At 36.8% G+C, this 16,641-nt stretch overlaps 2 protein-coding genes and 1 long non-coding RNA gene across 5 annotated transcripts in view; 1 reads left to right on the top strand and 2 right to left on the bottom strand.

Annotated features, from left to right (window-relative positions):
• The window catches only part of LOC121407562 (formin-2-like), a 41,846-nt gene extending 38,637 nt beyond the window's left edge, over positions 1–3,209 (bottom strand). For all 3 annotated transcript variants that reach the window (XM_041598704.1, XM_041598719.1, XM_041598713.1), the window contains exon 1: positions 3,137–3,209. In XM_041598704.1, coding sequence (XP_041454638.1) covers positions 3,137–3,173 — 37 coding nt within the window. In that variant the 5' untranslated portion in view covers positions 3,174–3,209. The remainder of the gene's footprint in view (positions 1–3,136) is intronic.
• Positions 77–1,152, bottom strand: LOC121407584. The gene is made up of 2 exons (XR_005968930.1): positions 1,094–1,152; positions 77–289 (listed from the first exon to the last, which is right to left on the bottom strand). It is a non-coding gene; the product is annotated as an uncharacterized LOC121407584 (long non-coding RNA).
• Positions 3,210–4,480: 1,271 nt separating the features above from the next.
• On the top strand, positions 4,481–13,111 carry LOC121407553. Its single transcript, XM_041598692.1, has 3 exons — positions 4,481–4,859; positions 6,027–6,317; positions 6,541–13,111. The coding sequence occupies exons 1-3, from the start codon at positions 4,625–4,627 to the stop codon at positions 10,635–10,637; spliced, it is 4,623 nt and encodes a 1,540-aa protein (XP_041454626.1). The 5' UTR covers positions 4,481–4,624; the 3' UTR covers positions 10,638–13,111.
• Positions 13,112–16,641: the final 3,530 nt, after the last annotated feature.

Below are 16,641 nucleotides of genomic sequence, written 5' to 3'. Positions count from 1 at the left end.
TTTTACAGTGCATCATTGTTGACAGAAAATGGTTTTACTCTTCTCAGCATCATATTCATAATTTTTAAAAAAAAAATCTCTTCCACAATAGTAAGTAAAAATAAAGTTGAAAGATTATCTCATAAAATAAAATTGTTTCTATATCCGACGGTCTTGTTTTAGTGATCCCCAAATCCTTCACCTTCTTGAGTAGAATGTGATATGAACTTGTAGCTCTCAACCTTTGTCCTTTGGGTCTTGTGAACAACAGTGTTTCAACCAGTGTCAGTCAGTCATCTTCGGATTTATGCTGTAGATTATACAATGAAAATAGACCATAGTTTGAACTTTTGAGTTTGATTTATTGCTAATGACATAATTGGTCATTCAAAGATTTAAAAAAATAGATAAGAAAAAGAACAGAGCAGGAAGATATTTATGATTTTTGTAAAAAAATACTGAAGGTAACAAAATCAAAACCAATCTCCATCCATATCAATTTGGTACACTTCCACACTTCAGTGATTGTAAATTGCATTATTTTTTCAATTTAATTTCCACTATTTCTATAGGGTCTGTAATTGTTGATGTTAAATGTCAATTCCATTGATTTTCCCTGGCCTTACCGAAAAAAAACTAAAATCAGTGTCCAGTTTAGAAGTTAGATCAGTATCACATCAGTATAAAAGTTCCAACAAATAAAATGCCCAAACTTATATTCCTAAAACATAAACACTACATTCGAGAGAGAGCTTCGATTTCAGAGGCATACAAAACAACAGCTGCAGCTGCCACTCATATTACATTCACGCCCCAAGGCCGCATGGCCGAGCGCCACACACACACATTCCACGGCCGTTCACGAACACCCGAGCGAAGCCCGATTACAACTCACCGCTCCCACGCTTTATATACACCAAATGCGGACTAGCACTAACACCACCGCAAAGCAGTCCACAAACTCAACATCGGTGGAGACAGTTTTCACTATGTCGCTCTGTACATACACATGTCGCTCACATATACTTTGCACACATTGATACACAGTAAACAACGAACACAGTCATGCGATTTTCACTTCTCGACGGTAAATATCTTCAAAAATATGACTTACCAAATGACGAGAAGTCCGCAAAATATCATCAGATTTTCCGAGGTAATGTAGCTACACCTTACGAAGAAAATGAGATTTTCAACTCGAAATCTTGAAGGAAATATGTCGTGTTTAGTATGAGGTTTAGTTGTTGGTGGAAAATCGTCATCTTGGGGAGAAGTACTGAGCGGCGTACCGCAAGGTAGTGTGTTGGGTCCGACCCTCTTTTTGGTTTTTGTAAATGATCTGCCAAGTGTTGTTAAGTCTAATATTGTAATGTTTGCTGATGATACAAAGATGTATGTACGTTCTGATAGTGCTGTCGGTGTCAAACAACTCCAAAAAGATATCTCCCTTTTAGAAGAATGGGCTAAAACATGGCAGCTACGATTCCATCCGGATAAATGCACCGTCTTAAAGCTAGGAAAAAACAGTACAGAAGAGCAGACCCAGTATTACATGAAAGGAGAGTCTAATCTAATTACTCTTAAGGAGGTACAAGCTGAAAAAGACCTAGGGATATTAATTGACTCAAAGCTGTCTTTTAAAGACCAAGTGTCACAAGCAGCATTAAAGGGAAACAGAGTCCTAGGAATCATTAGAAGATCTTTTGTTCATCTGGATGCAGTTACAATGTCATATTTGTTTAAAGGTCTTATCAGACCCCTATTAGAGTATGGACAAGCTGCATGGTCACCATATAAATTGAGTGAACGAAGAAAGTTAGAAAGTGTACAGAGGCGAGCCACAAAAATGATTCCAGGTTTTAGAAATCTGTCTTATATGGAACGTCTCATGAAACTAAAATTACCGAGTCTTGCTCATAGGCGAAGGAGAGGTGACATGATTGATGTCTACAAGTACATGACTGGAATATATTACACACAACACAACCCTTTCACTAAGTCACAGAGGAGGTCTAGAGGTCATAGGTTGAAGTTGGAGAAGAAATTTTCTAGGCTTGATATTAGAAAGTACTTTTTCAGTAACAGGGTTGTAGATGTGTGGAATAGTCTTCCTGACAGTGTTATTTCAGCCCCTTCAGTCAACTCCTTCAAAATTCGTCTAGATAGGCACTGGTCAAGGAATTATGATTTGCTCTATAAGCCAGTGTAGGCAGTATTGTCTTTGTCTTTCCACGGTTTCTAGCATACATGTACACACTTCTGTCAGTCCTTTCTCGTCTTAAGTACCGGTATATATATTTTGTTTTAATACAATGGATACTGTACTACCACCAGAGGAGATACTCCGATCGATGAACAGGCACTCAACTCAAGCCTACAGCATCGAGGACTTAAAGTAAAGTAAAGTAAGTAAAGGTTGATCGGTGGTTCGCAGAGAATCTTCTCGCACTACATAGGTTTTGTATTATGGGAAAATATGCAAATGAGAGCCAAAACACCCAATGAGATCACAGCTCAAGATTTGTGAATGAAACATGACGTCACGCACTACGCTGGCGATCGAACGATCGTACTGCGCATGCGCGGGTTTCCTGTACAATTCTTCTTTGTGGTGCAAGGACCGTCTTTCGCGTCGCCCATCTTTTATGATACGCTATAAGCGGGGGTGTTTCTTAAATTTAAGATAAAGATTATTTAAGATTCTTTAGCTTGCTTTTAAATCAAATTTTATATAATTTCATATGTCACATCATTTCATAAACAAATATTTTGTTTATTTTAACGGACGAATGAAATATGTTTGCAGATGATTTATTTAAAATGCGTTTCACATGGCGCATCATAAAAGATGGGCGACACGAAAGACGGTCCTTGCAAAGACCCTTTCGTGCAATCGGCCCCTGCTTGCGCTTCACAGACAGTTACAGGGATTGTGACTTTGTCTTTACTTTCGCGTAGCGATCTGTGGTCCCACTCGTCCTTTTTGGCGAGGTAAACATTTCATTCATCCACACATCGAAGCATTCAATCCTTTGTAAAATTGCAATCAAAAGTCAATCAACAAATAGTTAACTACCCAAATATGAGCATTTTACATTTAGGTTTAGAACAGTATTAATATGCTAAAGATATTTCAACAAAAAAGGGTAATTTTTACCTCCATACAACCACGAATCTTCGTCTTCTTCTGCCATGTTGAACAAATATGACTGTAAAGATTTAACCGCAGATGGCAGTAATGTGCGAAGGCATTTTTATTTTTGTTAGCTCGCTCTCTCACAGACTCATCTGAGTGCAAAATTTCAAAATAGAAAGAAAGATAGATAGATAGATAGACAGACAGACAGACAGACAGACAGACAGACAGACAGACAGACAGACAGACAGATAGACAGACAGACAGACAGACAGATAGACAGACAGACAGACAGACAGACAGACAGACAGACAGACAGACAGATAGATAGATAGATAGATAGATAGATAGATAGATAGATAGATAGATAGATAGATAGAACTTTTGGTAAAATTGATGGAAGAGAATAGAACAAAGGTAAAGAATAATAAATACGTGCTCTAATTTCATTATGTTTTGAGCGGGAATTAAGACATTGTTTTTATGATAATGACGAATTTATAAACCCTCTATAAATTACTCTATACTTTTTTGGACCCGGGGCACGTGGGAAAATAATTATGCATGAAAACTACCGTGAAAACTAGTCTATTCTTGATCTGTTTGATCATGCTAATGGTGGCTAATATACAAATAACATACTTCAATATTATTTTTCATTCTGTTTGAATAGTTACATATACTCAGAATTTGAAGATAAACGGAGCAAAGTGCATCCGTTTATTAGTGCTATGCAATAAGCTCCGAGGAATACGTGCGTATTCAATAGAAATGAGTCAGTTGACACCATCTTGTTTGGTACATGAAGGAGGTCGAGTTTCATCCTCTACAAGAATTGTAAGGAATGTAAGTATGAATGGGTCATGGGTATATGGGAATAAAAAAAACAATTTTTTTTGACGAAATCTACACGCTCATTTATATATTACCACGTTCTTATATAGATCTTTATACGATTCAAAGCAGACTTCTAAACAGGCTTTTGGGCTAATTAAATAGGAATGATTTAAAAGTTGAAGAGACAGAACATGTCATACACCAAATTCTCAAGCAAATGAAGCGATCGAGTGAATAAAAATGTGATTCTTTTTAAGTGAAAAATATCATCATGAACAGATTATAAAATAATATTCAAAAATAATTTTAACACTTTTAAAACAATTTCGATCCTTCGCACAGTGTCTCTCTCCTTTTTGTTTCATGGAACGTCAGGTGTGCCTGTGTGTGTGTGGGGGGGGGGTCCCAATTCCCCTATCCGTGTGTCATTGGTTTGCCTATATACGCATATCATCTTTTATTTCATTATAGTTATGAATCTCTCCCTCTTATTTTCCTCACCTCTCTGATTCTTTCTTCCAGACCCATACCCATAGTTGGAATATTAATTTGTAAGAGTATAAGAGCATGCATGAGACTTGATGATCATGGACTACTCATTGCCACGCCTGCCCTTGAGTAGAACTAACCTGTACTCCAACAAATAAATAACTCAAACTCACATTTTTGACAATGAGCTCAGAAGAACATACAGGGGGTGATAAGAGTAAGACATCACCCGAATCGTTTGCAGCTGATGAGACTAAATCTGGGAACGGTGAGAAAGACCCTGGAGAGTCTCCTGTAAGAACAGCATTGCTCCTGGACTCCCAACCAGTCAGACAAACAGATGCTGACATGGATGGTGCACAATGTTCCACTCAGACATTGACAAGAAAGTCAGAATTGAAACCACTCTTGCCAATAGGTAAGTAAAATGTCATCTTCCGTTCTTTCCTGTCACCACCACCACCACCACAGCCGCCACCATCATCATCATTTCATCATCACCACCACCATCACCATCATTACCACCCCACCACCACCATCATCATCATCATCATCATAATCATCATCATATCATCATCACCACCACCACCACCACCATCATACCACCACCACCATCATCATCATCATTTTATTCGACTTGATGGGATTCATTAAGATTTCCAATTCCTATTTTTCTTCAGATTTCTTCCTATTCTCTTTGGTCTGCCCATCCCAGTGTTCTTTGTTTCCTTTCTTGCCCCTCTTTTCTGTCCTTTGATTGTCTCTGTCCTTCTTACAATTATTTCTTCTTCTATTTACTCCAATAATAAATCATGGCCCTATACGGAAGATTAAGCGCGTACCAGACCCCCAGACAACGCAATGAAAAAAAAACAAAAACGAGAAGTTGAGTTGTCTAAACGGCAAGTCGACTTTTGCGGGACATGAAATTGTTGAGTTTTGAGACAAGTTCCCCAAATAATTCGACTTGCAGTCGAGTTCCAACAACTCGTCTTTGTATCTCATCATGTGGTTGGCCCCTTTTTTCGACAATGAATATTTACTAAGGAAAAGAAGAAAAGTCAGGCGCTTGATACATCCCTCCCCTTCTTTACTAATTACTAGTTTTAAATATCCGTCTTTATGATCGCTTAATTCAATTGTCCACAATAAGTTCATACATGGGAGAATTATCAGACATTGGTCAAATGCCTTTATCATATTTTTTTTTCAAGTGAAATCAAGAGAGAGAGAGAGAGGGGGGGCGGCGTATTGTAACGGAAGGGCTAGCCGCTAAATCGGATAACTTTGTGCACACCAATACTGAGGAAAACAATGCGTGGCGTCGACCACCTCTATTTTCTTTTGCCCCATCTTCTTTCAAAACACCCCGACACCGCCCATGAGTTAATTTCATGATTAGATCTGATAAACATAAATATTCAGAGCATTCCAACCTGTCCCTATTTACTTAAGTCCGTTTCAAATATTTACGATTTACATGTACGTATTTACTAGGCTTGTATTGAAAATATAAATAAATCTATACATAGAATATGTGTAATGCATTGATCACTGTATGAAACCCTGTTTCCGTCATTTGCAGACAGGGTGCCAATGAATGCAATAGTCACAGACGTCGGTTTATTACATGTATCGTCGACAGTCGGAAACGATTCCAAGCTTATAAACCTGGGTATTTATCTTGGATTCACCTACCAGGAGGTACGTGAATATAAACAGACGAATTATACTGGTGGAGAAGTGGGTCATCAAGGAACAACCAAGATGCTCTTTGATTGGAAGATGAAACACACGGGATACATTCGAGACCTTTACGCAGCCTTGGAGAAGTCAGAATTGGTCGCTGTTGCTGAAGCGGTCCTCTTACAAGAAGGTATACTGGAGAGGTCAAAGGATATTTCTGTTTTACATTTTTACAATGAACCGTAACCAACATAAAAATGCTTGTAACTTTTGGGGAGTGTATACATCAGGTTTATAAAGACTTTGGGAAAATGATTTATTTTATAATTTTTTTTTAGTTTGCTTGGATTTGGTAAAAATAATCTATAGCATAAGCCTGAAATTATTAAAATTTCTACGCTTTGTTGTTGCAGAAGGGTCCTATACTTATCTGGAAGTACCCTTGTCTGGCAGTGAGGACCCTTTCATCACGATGTTTAAAGAGGAATTGACACAGTACTACCTTGACGACTACTGCTGCGTGAAAACAGACCCATGGGATGAAAGAGAGTTCAAGCTCAACCAATACTTCATCAACATGGCGCTATGTCAGGAAAACACTAGCACAGGTAAAGTCACAAAGATTCCTCTCAAAGGAGGACACAACGATCTATTTGATCTCAAGGTCGATGAGCGGTTACGCAATCGTATCCTTGTCTTTGGTGAGGGAGGCATGGGAAAAACCACACTGTGTAAAAAGCTAGCTTACGACTGGGCAACCAAAAAAGAGCAATCGCCACTTCGGAATATCCCCATCGTTTGCGCTCTGGAATTTCAAAAGCTGCAGGAATCGGACAATGTAGCCGATGCCATCCACAATCAACTCCTGTGCAAGGACAGTGACATCACTCCTAAAAAGATTAGGCAGTTCATCAAGGCCAATCCGGAAAAGATTGCCATTGTGCTTGATGGCTATGACGAGTTTGATCCTGGGAGTCACAAGGGCGACATCAATGACTTGCTGTCTTGCAAGATCATGTACCAGGTGATAACATTAATCACCACACGTCCATGGCATGCTTGTTTATTGCGGCAGAAGACACATATGTATGCTCAAGTCAGTCTCGATGGCTTTGATGCTGATGGAATCAAAGCCTATGTCAGTCAATACTTTGAAGATGAACCAGTAGCAAACAGGTGCTATGAGAGCATTCTGGCAAATGGGATCATGCTACAACTCTCAAGAACGCCGATCCTACTCTCAATGATTTGTTATCTGAAGAAGGTTTGTTCTGAAGACATTGATCATCTCGACACCCTAAACTCTCTCTTTGCCAAGTTCCTCCGGGCTCTCTTTGTCAATAACATTGACAGAGTTGGCGAAACACAGCGACCACTCTATCATGAAATGGTCACAGAAGTTATTGATATGGCTAAGCTTGAAGAATTTTGGGACAATCTTGGTGAAATAGCACTGAGAGGGGTGTTAGTCCCAGGAAAGAAATTGATGTTTTCAATGGAAGTCTTTCAAGGAAGAGAGTACATCTGTGAAGTAGGATTGAAATTGGGAATCCTCGTCCGGCAGAAATTGAAAGTAACACAAGATAACGTGTTTGAATCGATGAAGATTGTCTACTCCTTTCCGCACCTTCTCTTCCAAGAAAAGTGTGCAGGTGATTTCTTAGCGGCTCATCCTGACGTCTTAGACTCAACTTTGCAAGGTGTAGACGGTGTCGGAGAGGCTATTTCTTTACAGTATGCTCTGGCTTTTACTTGTGGAAGAAGACCACGAGAAGAGTATTGCCAGAGCCGTTTACGTTCAAAGAAAATCATCAAGCGTCTTTCAGAGATGCAAGACATTTCTGGAGATACCACCTCGTTCTTGTCTGAGACACAACATCTTGGCAACATCATTCCAGACATTTTGGACGACATGCTCGCCATAAAGTCCTACCATTTCGCAAGATCTCTCTTTCTGCTCAGCATTGTACTTAATCATGAAAGTCAAGCTGGTTCCGAGCTTCTTGAGGAAATCACTAGCCTAGATAAAGATCGCCCTGTTCATTCTCCTGATCAGGACTATGATGGTAGACTCTGTGATTGTCTTCTTTATTTTTTGAAGTCCGCCTCCTTAAACAACTGTCTCCTACAGCCCTGTGGCTCCTTAACGTTGACCAACAGCATAAACAAGATACCATTATTTGATTTCTTGTCGATGGCAATGAAGGTATTCACAGAATTACGGAATGTATCCATGATGAAATACTCTGCTGACTTTAGCCTCCCAAGAGGGTACACGGATGACGGAAATAGTTCGTCTAAAAAAACAATGCTTCAGGAACTTCACCTGAGTTATGGTCTAGAGCCTGTAAATCTCTCAGATCTACTGAATCTCATGGTTGGGTTGGATTTCGATGCACTAGCGTTGAGTATTTCAAACTGTCAGATGGATATGATCTCTCATGCTTCAGAAATTTCACAGTCAATGAATCCTGGTTTTCGACAGTACAATGGCATAAGAAAGATCGAGCTTACCAGCATTGAAACTCCTGTTGAAATGACTTATCTTCTAGAGACCGCTGCAAGGTTTTGTCCGATGTTGATGGACTTAAATCTAAATTTTATGGCACTGAATATGCCAACCTATGCTTCATTAGAGGATTGGCCTATTGATTTTCTTGGAAAGACGTCTCTCAAAAGGCTTAACATCGGGTACACCGACAATCCTATCCAAGCCATAGACCTCATAAAAGTCCTTTCACTGTATTGCACCTGCCTAAAGAGGTGCTATCTGACTGATGTTGAGGTGGAAATACCTTCTCCAATGGACATAGAGTTCGTTGACTTTGCTGAGAAGTTAGCCGTAGAGGAGTTTGAGCTGAATAATTTGCATTCCACCGTGAACTTCGCTGATATCATGTGCCTTGTGGGAAAGACATGTTCAGGAGTGAAGTTGATATCCCTCAACAGATTTAAGTTGTCAATCCCAAACTTGGTCGAAATAAGAAGAATTGGTTTGTTTGAAAACCCAGAGCTTGAAGATATCCGCATCCGAATGACAAAGAGCGCCTCTACTACTCCCCTTAGTGGTCAAGGTGGAGAATCAACTGGTAATGTGAGTGATTCTCCAAAGGATCAAAGTTCGGCAGGTGCTTCTGCAAAGAAGTTTGACAGTCCTGACGATGAGATCAAGACAGGAGTAAAGACAGATAAGAGGGATTCACTTTCAATACCTTCTATCACATGCCAAAGTAATACGATGGCTCGTGATTTTGCAGATGAGAGGAGACTCTCCTCTTTTGATAACAGGACACATATCCCTTTGAAAACTTCCTCCAAACTCAGCACTAATGTCATATCGACAAGCAGAACTATTTCTAAACCCATGGATGTGAGTTGTGACACTCCTAATCTCCATCAGCACACCCATTCCGCAACAGAGAACAGGGTGCAGGTAAACACGTCACAAGTGCATGGAAACGTCATCCCGAATGCAAATGAAATCAAAAGATTACTGAAACATTTCTCTCCTTATGTCATGCCTGAGAGTGGACCACTACCAACAACAGACAGAGAGGTTTCGCTCATATTTTTGAATAAGAACATACCCCAAAACTGGTTTTCTCTGTTAGATTTGCTAGCTCTCACAGCTACAACGAGCTCAAATCTGAAGAGATTGCGACTACTCGACGTGAATGTCGAAATACCATCACTCTCTCTATTAAAGAGCTACCCTTTCAGAGTTGGGATCAAGCATCTCATTATGGCAAAGACCAGATTTCGTAATGCTTCACTGGTGCAGGTTCTGAACGTTGTTGCTGCAGTGTGTCCAAATTTGCAGTTGTTGGGTCTGTCTGATTGGCTAGAAGACATAGGTCCAAATATTAACGTCGACTACGAGTCACCTTGTAATTTGAACTTGACAGAGATAAGAGTAGAGTTTCTCCACAACTCTGTTTCGTTGCATGGCATGTTGTCTCTAACTTCTGCCATCTGTCCAAGTTTGAGAATTCTTTCCATTGCTAATATAAAAGGATCAATGTCCACGCCATCAGAAGAATCTACCCAAAGCAGAAAATGCCATACACCACCACCGAGATTTCAACTTAGTTTAATACGGTGCTGGAGTCCCATCAGTATACCTGAGTTGCTGTCTTTAATGAGGAGATTCTACCAAGTTGCTATTCTGAAGGTAGCACTATGGGACTGCCAATTAGCCGTTCCTCCAGAAAGGAGTGACTATTCCTGGTATTCTGAAAGACATCAGTATCAAGTGCACTTGACGAAATGTAGAGCACGTCTTGTTGGAATGACTGTCCAGAACACCATGTCTAAAACCTGCCCTTTCTTTGCCCGGGTTGTCAATGATGATGATAAAGATGAGCCGTTGAAATATCAGACTCCTGGTCAGACCAACCTCTTTGATGAGGCTTCATTCTTTGATGATAGACGGCGACTCATGCATTATGCATTTCTCCAGCATGAAATTGATGCAATCGAATCTCCTAATTCTCCTAGAGATGTGTACTAACACACAGGTGCAGAGAATGTAGGCCTACATATATGCAGACTCGAATAAACTTGATGGGGATATTACTAAAAATTTTACATTGGTTTTCAGAAGGTGGATTCAGATAATCTGCCTTCTGATAGAAACAAATTCTTTGTTGGCAAAGGCTCATGACTCCCATACAGGAGCTACCCAGGAGGTCCACGAGTTCACAGGTCTTCAAAAGGTAGGACGACTGTGGACCCTATTTAACAGATCTGTAAAACCCGGCCTCCCAAAACTCTGTTCAAATGTATTCAGCTATACTTTAGTTACTATTTTGTGAGTCTCCCCCCCCCACTGGATCTGGCAGTGTACTTGGACAAAATCCTTTGCCATCATTTATTACTTCATGCATATACCACAGCATACTGAGGGCAATGCGATCTAGCTTTTTTCTTTTGTAAAAGACATGAGAATTGACAAACTTGAAATGTAAGAGAAAATGGTCCTTTTGCTTTGATTGGGAATGACAATAAATATCCTTCAGCTTTAACATTGACATTCCACATAGATACATGATCTATGTACAAGTGATATATTTCTAATTATTTTTTTTTAAAGATTCATCCCAATACAATTACCATTTTTGTGAAATACAAAATGATGTAAATTAGCTTAAGACCAATAAAGTTATTAAAATTGTAGATATACTGTACATTTCTATTTTTACAAATGATACCAGACATTAAATTCTTTAAGTATGGAAATTAAATGTTAGAAATTATGTTAGTTTAGATATTCATTAATTGAACTTTTGTTTACTATTGTTTATAGGTTCAGTGTATATTATATTGTCAAGAAGCATACAAGCAATGTCATTCCTGTAAAAAAAAATTGGCAAATCGTGGCAATACTACAGGCTGGCTCCAGGGCCCTGGGAAATTTTTTTAAGTGGGGTGCTGATGTAAATTTGAAAAGCAAAAAAAAGGTTTCAATACAAAATGAAGATCATTGGCCGTTAAGGTTACATTTTTCAATTTTAACACATCTTCCAGAATACCCGAAGGTGCTGCCTATGGAGAATAAATTATCAACCACAAGGAAATGTTCGGGGAGTGTTTCTTAGGGCCATGGCTAGCTCTAAAATTAAGAAAGAAAAAACCTAAAACCTCTCCAAGTTGGACGACATGATCGTACACCTATTTATCTATCTCATATTTCCTTAGTATATATTCTCTTTGTGCAGAAAATTAGTTTTGAGATCTTTAACATCATTCTTCTTATGTTGATATTATTCATTTATCATGCATTGTTTAAGATTTTTTTTTTTCTTAGTGCCATGACTCTTTCCAAATTATTACTATTTAATCAAGCCAATGGAAGCACAGTATAATTCTGCAAAAGTTAATATATTTTCTTTTTGACTTGTTAGACCTGTGGATATGATATGGTACATATCTGGGGATGATACTGTAGTTTCATTAAACAGTTAAAGTGTTTAAGTCTTAGATGATCTAAATCCTCAGTAGAATGCATGCTGAATAACAGTTGTTACATTTCATTTGATGCAATTGAAAGTTGGTAATATCAATTATTAACTTGTAAAAAGTAATTACACCAACATAAGTGGTAGTGTATCTGAAATATGTTTCAGCAGTGCAGATAGTGTGTTGGAAGTATTGTTTGTGAACACCTCAGTTCACATTTTGACAAAAGATTGATATTCTGGAATGGAAATAAAATGGATGTCTTTCAGTTTTCTAATTTAAATTTAATTTTACATTTTGACCACATTCTTTTACACTAGCTAAATTGAACTAGGAAATAAGTAGTACTTCAGGTATTGGTATTTTAAAAATATGATCACCATTTTCAAAAGACATTTAAAGATCGTCTATCATTTTTCTCAATAGTGACACTATCTGTAAGCTTGTTTTGACTTTCTGTTACATGATTTATGTGCTTTTTACTACATACTTATTAGTACATGAATTAACTTCTATTAAATCATACATTTTGAAACAATCTAAATATCTTGATGTAAAATGTAAATTGTTACTTTATAATAAAGTAGACAAAAATGAGGAGACAAAAAGGTGGTCTACACAAGGAGCCATGTAAAAATTTTAAATCCTGACACTATTTCTGATTTATTTGGTGTTCAACATCAAATTATGTATTGATCAATATTCCTCCTCGTTTTTTGAAGAATGTCAATGCTTCTCCATCAGAGACTGTATGCTGTAAAGTCTTGTCTATAACTGATAAAAGGTTAATAATGAGAATGTCAAATCACTTTTCATTATTCAAGTCTTTATGAATATGGGAAGATAATCACATCTCTTGGTAAGCTCTTTATTTTGTTAACATAAAGACACTAAACAATGATCTTTGTGATTGCATATCAGAAATTGCTAAATGAAGATTGTCCCCTCACCTTTTTATCAAAATCCTTGCTGTACAGTGCGTATCATAAAACGGGACAGCTATGAAAAGTCTATAAAAAATTTTGTTTCAAAATATTATATCTAAATTTTAATGTTAATAGATGCTCTTAGATCTTTTCTTTCAAATGCCAATATAAAAAATAAATTTTGTTCATGCTTGAGTGAGCACGGGACGTTTTTGTCGGAGGTTCAAAAAGAGGCTTGCGCCAAAATGGCAGAAATTAGAAATTTGATGGATAGACCTTTGGCTGATCAGCAGACTTTCTCTTAATCTTTTCATCATCTTTGCCACAATTTTTTAATTATGCTGTCAAATTTCAAATTTTTACCTGAATTATTTTGTTTTTCATTTAAACTTCTTTTACCTTTGAATTTTCCTTCATAAGTAAGATAAGAAGACTTTGTCAACCCAAGTAGAAGATTTGCATTATTAATTGGGAGAATTTGCAATTATTTAATCATTTTATTATGTGAAACGAATTATGTTATGGTACCTATAAAAGACATGAATCCTATTTTTACGGGGTTATTGATTCATTGACCAAGTTTAATTATTTTCTTGACAGGACAAACAGGAAAGGATTCATGTCTTTCAATGGCAATGGTGTATTGAGTCAATTTTGTAGGAGCAAGATATGGCAAATCGGGTAAAATGAATTAAAAAGTTGTGAAGCGGGCAAGCAAACATTTCCACTTTTTATCAAAATATCAAATTTTTTTCTTTTGAAATAATATTCAGAAAATGATATCATATTTCGCTTTCTATGTTTTCTGTTATTTTTCTCTCCAATTTTTTCTTGGTCATGATTTTTTTATTTGGTGGGGGGGGGGGCACCCCAAGCCCCCACCCATCAGTATGCCACTGTTCAAAGGCACCATAACCTTAACATACTTCTGATTAAAAAAATTGTTCTTGCCTAAAGGAATATACAAAGTTAAAAGAGAACATATTAAAAAGGAACAACATAAATATTCAAGCAAATAAGAAGATTTGGAAATGAATTTTGACCGGATAAATCGAAAATTATGGCAAAGATAATAAAAAGGTTAAGAGGAAGTCTGCTGATTAGCAAGAAGTCCGACCATCCTATTTATCATTTTATGCCATTTTGGCGCAAGCCTCCTTTTTAACCCCAGACAAAAACATTTCGTGTTCACTTAAGCATGGACGAAACTAAATTATCTTAATGGCATTTGAAGGATAAGACCTCAGAGCACCTATTGACACCAAAATATAGAGATCATAATTTGAAACAAAAATTTTGTAGACTTTTCAAATCTGTCCCATTTTTTTTATACGCACCGTATAGCCTAATGTATAATCTCCCCTCCCCCCAAAATACCTGAAAACAAATTGGTAGGGGCCAATCTATATTTAAAATTTCCATGCATTGATTACAAACTTTATCAATATACATTTGAATCTTTCACACAAATACGTTTTAAGATAACCATGTGCTCTTTCATTTTATCTGACAATAAATTCAAACTACATCATTGATAGATTTACCAAAATGTAATTAATATTTTCAGTGATACAGAAACATGTAACAATATGAACATCAATTCCCACTCTGTAATTTAAAAACAATAAAATAAAGGCACTATTCTTCAAACATAACTCATCAAAATGGCATGAAGATGATTTATTGATCAAATTACGAAAATCCCTTGTTCTGTAAAAACACAGAAATAAATCATATCATTCTTGACAATGAATGATTCTTCAAGGATATAACAATTCACAACAAATGTACAGGATGTATCATAAATACAGTGTGAACATTTTCAAAAATATAATATGATAAGATATTCATAATCTTTCACCATCTTTGACTTAAACACATAGATATAGTACATCAGAGATTTACTGAATGAAGACATTCAAAATCTGGGCTAGTCAAACCTGAATGACGAAGATCAATTAAAAAAAAACTTGATGAATTATGTTGTGATTCTAATGTATGGATAATGCTATAAAATGGAAAGACAGTGACTATGATATCATTGCTTTTCAAATGATTGATCGCACATCAGTAAATTGCCATGTCATTATGACAGATCTTATAATCCAATCTAAAGTTGGTGGATCTCTTTGGGTCAATACAACTACATCAGGGAAGATTTTTCCTCTCCTTTTGAGGGCTTATGACACAAAAGCAATCACATTATTGAAGGCTGCCTCAAGAAGAACTTCTCTTGAAACTTTTCCAAAAACAACATTGTTTACAGAAACTCAAAAATGATGAGGTGCAACCTACATGCCTGTACTTGATGCGACTGCAAACAAAATGCAGTAATTCTGAAATAACTATCTCGTTCCTCCATATCATTCAGGTTTGAGCAGCCCGATAAGATTCAAATGTACATAATATGAAAGAAAACCTTTTTGGAATGGCAAGAAGAATGTTATTGCTAAAGACTCTCAATGGTCAATATCAAACAACTAGGATTCCTCCTGAGATACAAACACTACAGGCTCAAGCTTCATTAAACTTGTTATCAATTACAAGTTACTGGCAATTATTACATGTTACTGTGATGGTGTCATTTGACTGGCTGAGAGCAAACTTGTGAAGAAAATTCTACCCGACATTGATTATTGATAAAAAATTCATGATACATGGCCTAGAAATCCATCACACTCACAGCATACACACTCTCTACATATTAAAACATCTTCACCATACCATAAATTCCTGTTAAAATCTTATCCGAGACTTACATATTCCTTGATTAAAATGTGAAATTCACAACATTAAAACTGATAAGAATCACATTACTGTCATGGGGTTTATGAGATGTAAAACTTACATAACTTTTCTTATTTCTCAATAAAAGGGTGAAATATAAGAAAAAGTGATTATGCAGTGCAACATACCATAAAATTAAATTAAATATCTATTACTATCTAATTCTAAACCATTGTCAAAAAAAATTCTCACAGAAAGAAACCTACCTTTAAAAGATTACACATATTGCATGGTGTATAGTAAAAAGAAATAAGTGCATAAAATGGAAATGATTTTATGGAAATAAATGAATGAGAATGTGCATAAAAATACAAAATGTGCTCAGCTAAATAACATAAAGAATGAAAATAATATATTCTTAAATTTTGAAAAAGAAGAGCGAGAGAAAAAAAAAACAAGTGGAGCACCTCTGACAGTCTCGCTTGCATTCAATATAGCCAACAACAACAACAAAAATAAATTTAAAAAATAACACAATGCATATGATAATAAAATACTCTGTTCATTGGCAATAAATGACCTTTGACCTTGGTCATGTGACCTGAAGCTCAAGCAGGATGTTCAATGACACTTCATTACTCTTATGTCTAAGTTTCATGAACTAGATCTATAAACTTTCAAAGTTATGATGGCAAAGTTTGTTGACTCAAGATGACCTTTGACCTTTGTCATGTGGCTTGAAACTCAGGCAGGTTGTTAAGTGTTATACCATTACCCTTATGTCAAAGTTTTATGAACTAGATTCATAAACTATCAAAGTTATGACGACATTTCAAAAACTTAACCTTGGTTAAGATTTCAGTGTTGATTCTCCTAACATGGTGTAAGTTCATTGACCCTAAA

This window comes from Lytechinus variegatus, chromosome 1 (genome assembly GCF_018143015.1).
Source record: "Lytechinus variegatus isolate NC3 chromosome 1, Lvar_3.0, whole genome shotgun sequence".
NCBI classification, from domain to species: Eukaryota; Metazoa; Echinodermata; class Echinoidea; order Temnopleuroida; family Toxopneustidae; genus Lytechinus; species Lytechinus variegatus.
This window is presented reverse-complemented; position numbering and strand designations above follow the sequence as displayed.

Excerpts from the sequence above, each read along its gene's own strand:
- LOC121407553 (XM_041598692.1), top strand. The coding sequence starts at position 4,625 with ATGAGCTCAGAAGAACATACAGGGGGTGATAAGAGTAAGACATCACCC. Across the intron at positions 4,860-6,026 it reads GAAACCACTCTTGCCAATAG|ACAGGGTGCCAATGAATGCA; the intron begins GTAAGTAAAATG and ends CGTCATTTGCAG. Across the intron at positions 6,318-6,540 it reads AGCGGTCCTCTTACAAGAAG|AAGGGTCCTATACTTATCTG; the intron begins GTATACTGGAGA and ends TTGTTGTTGCAG.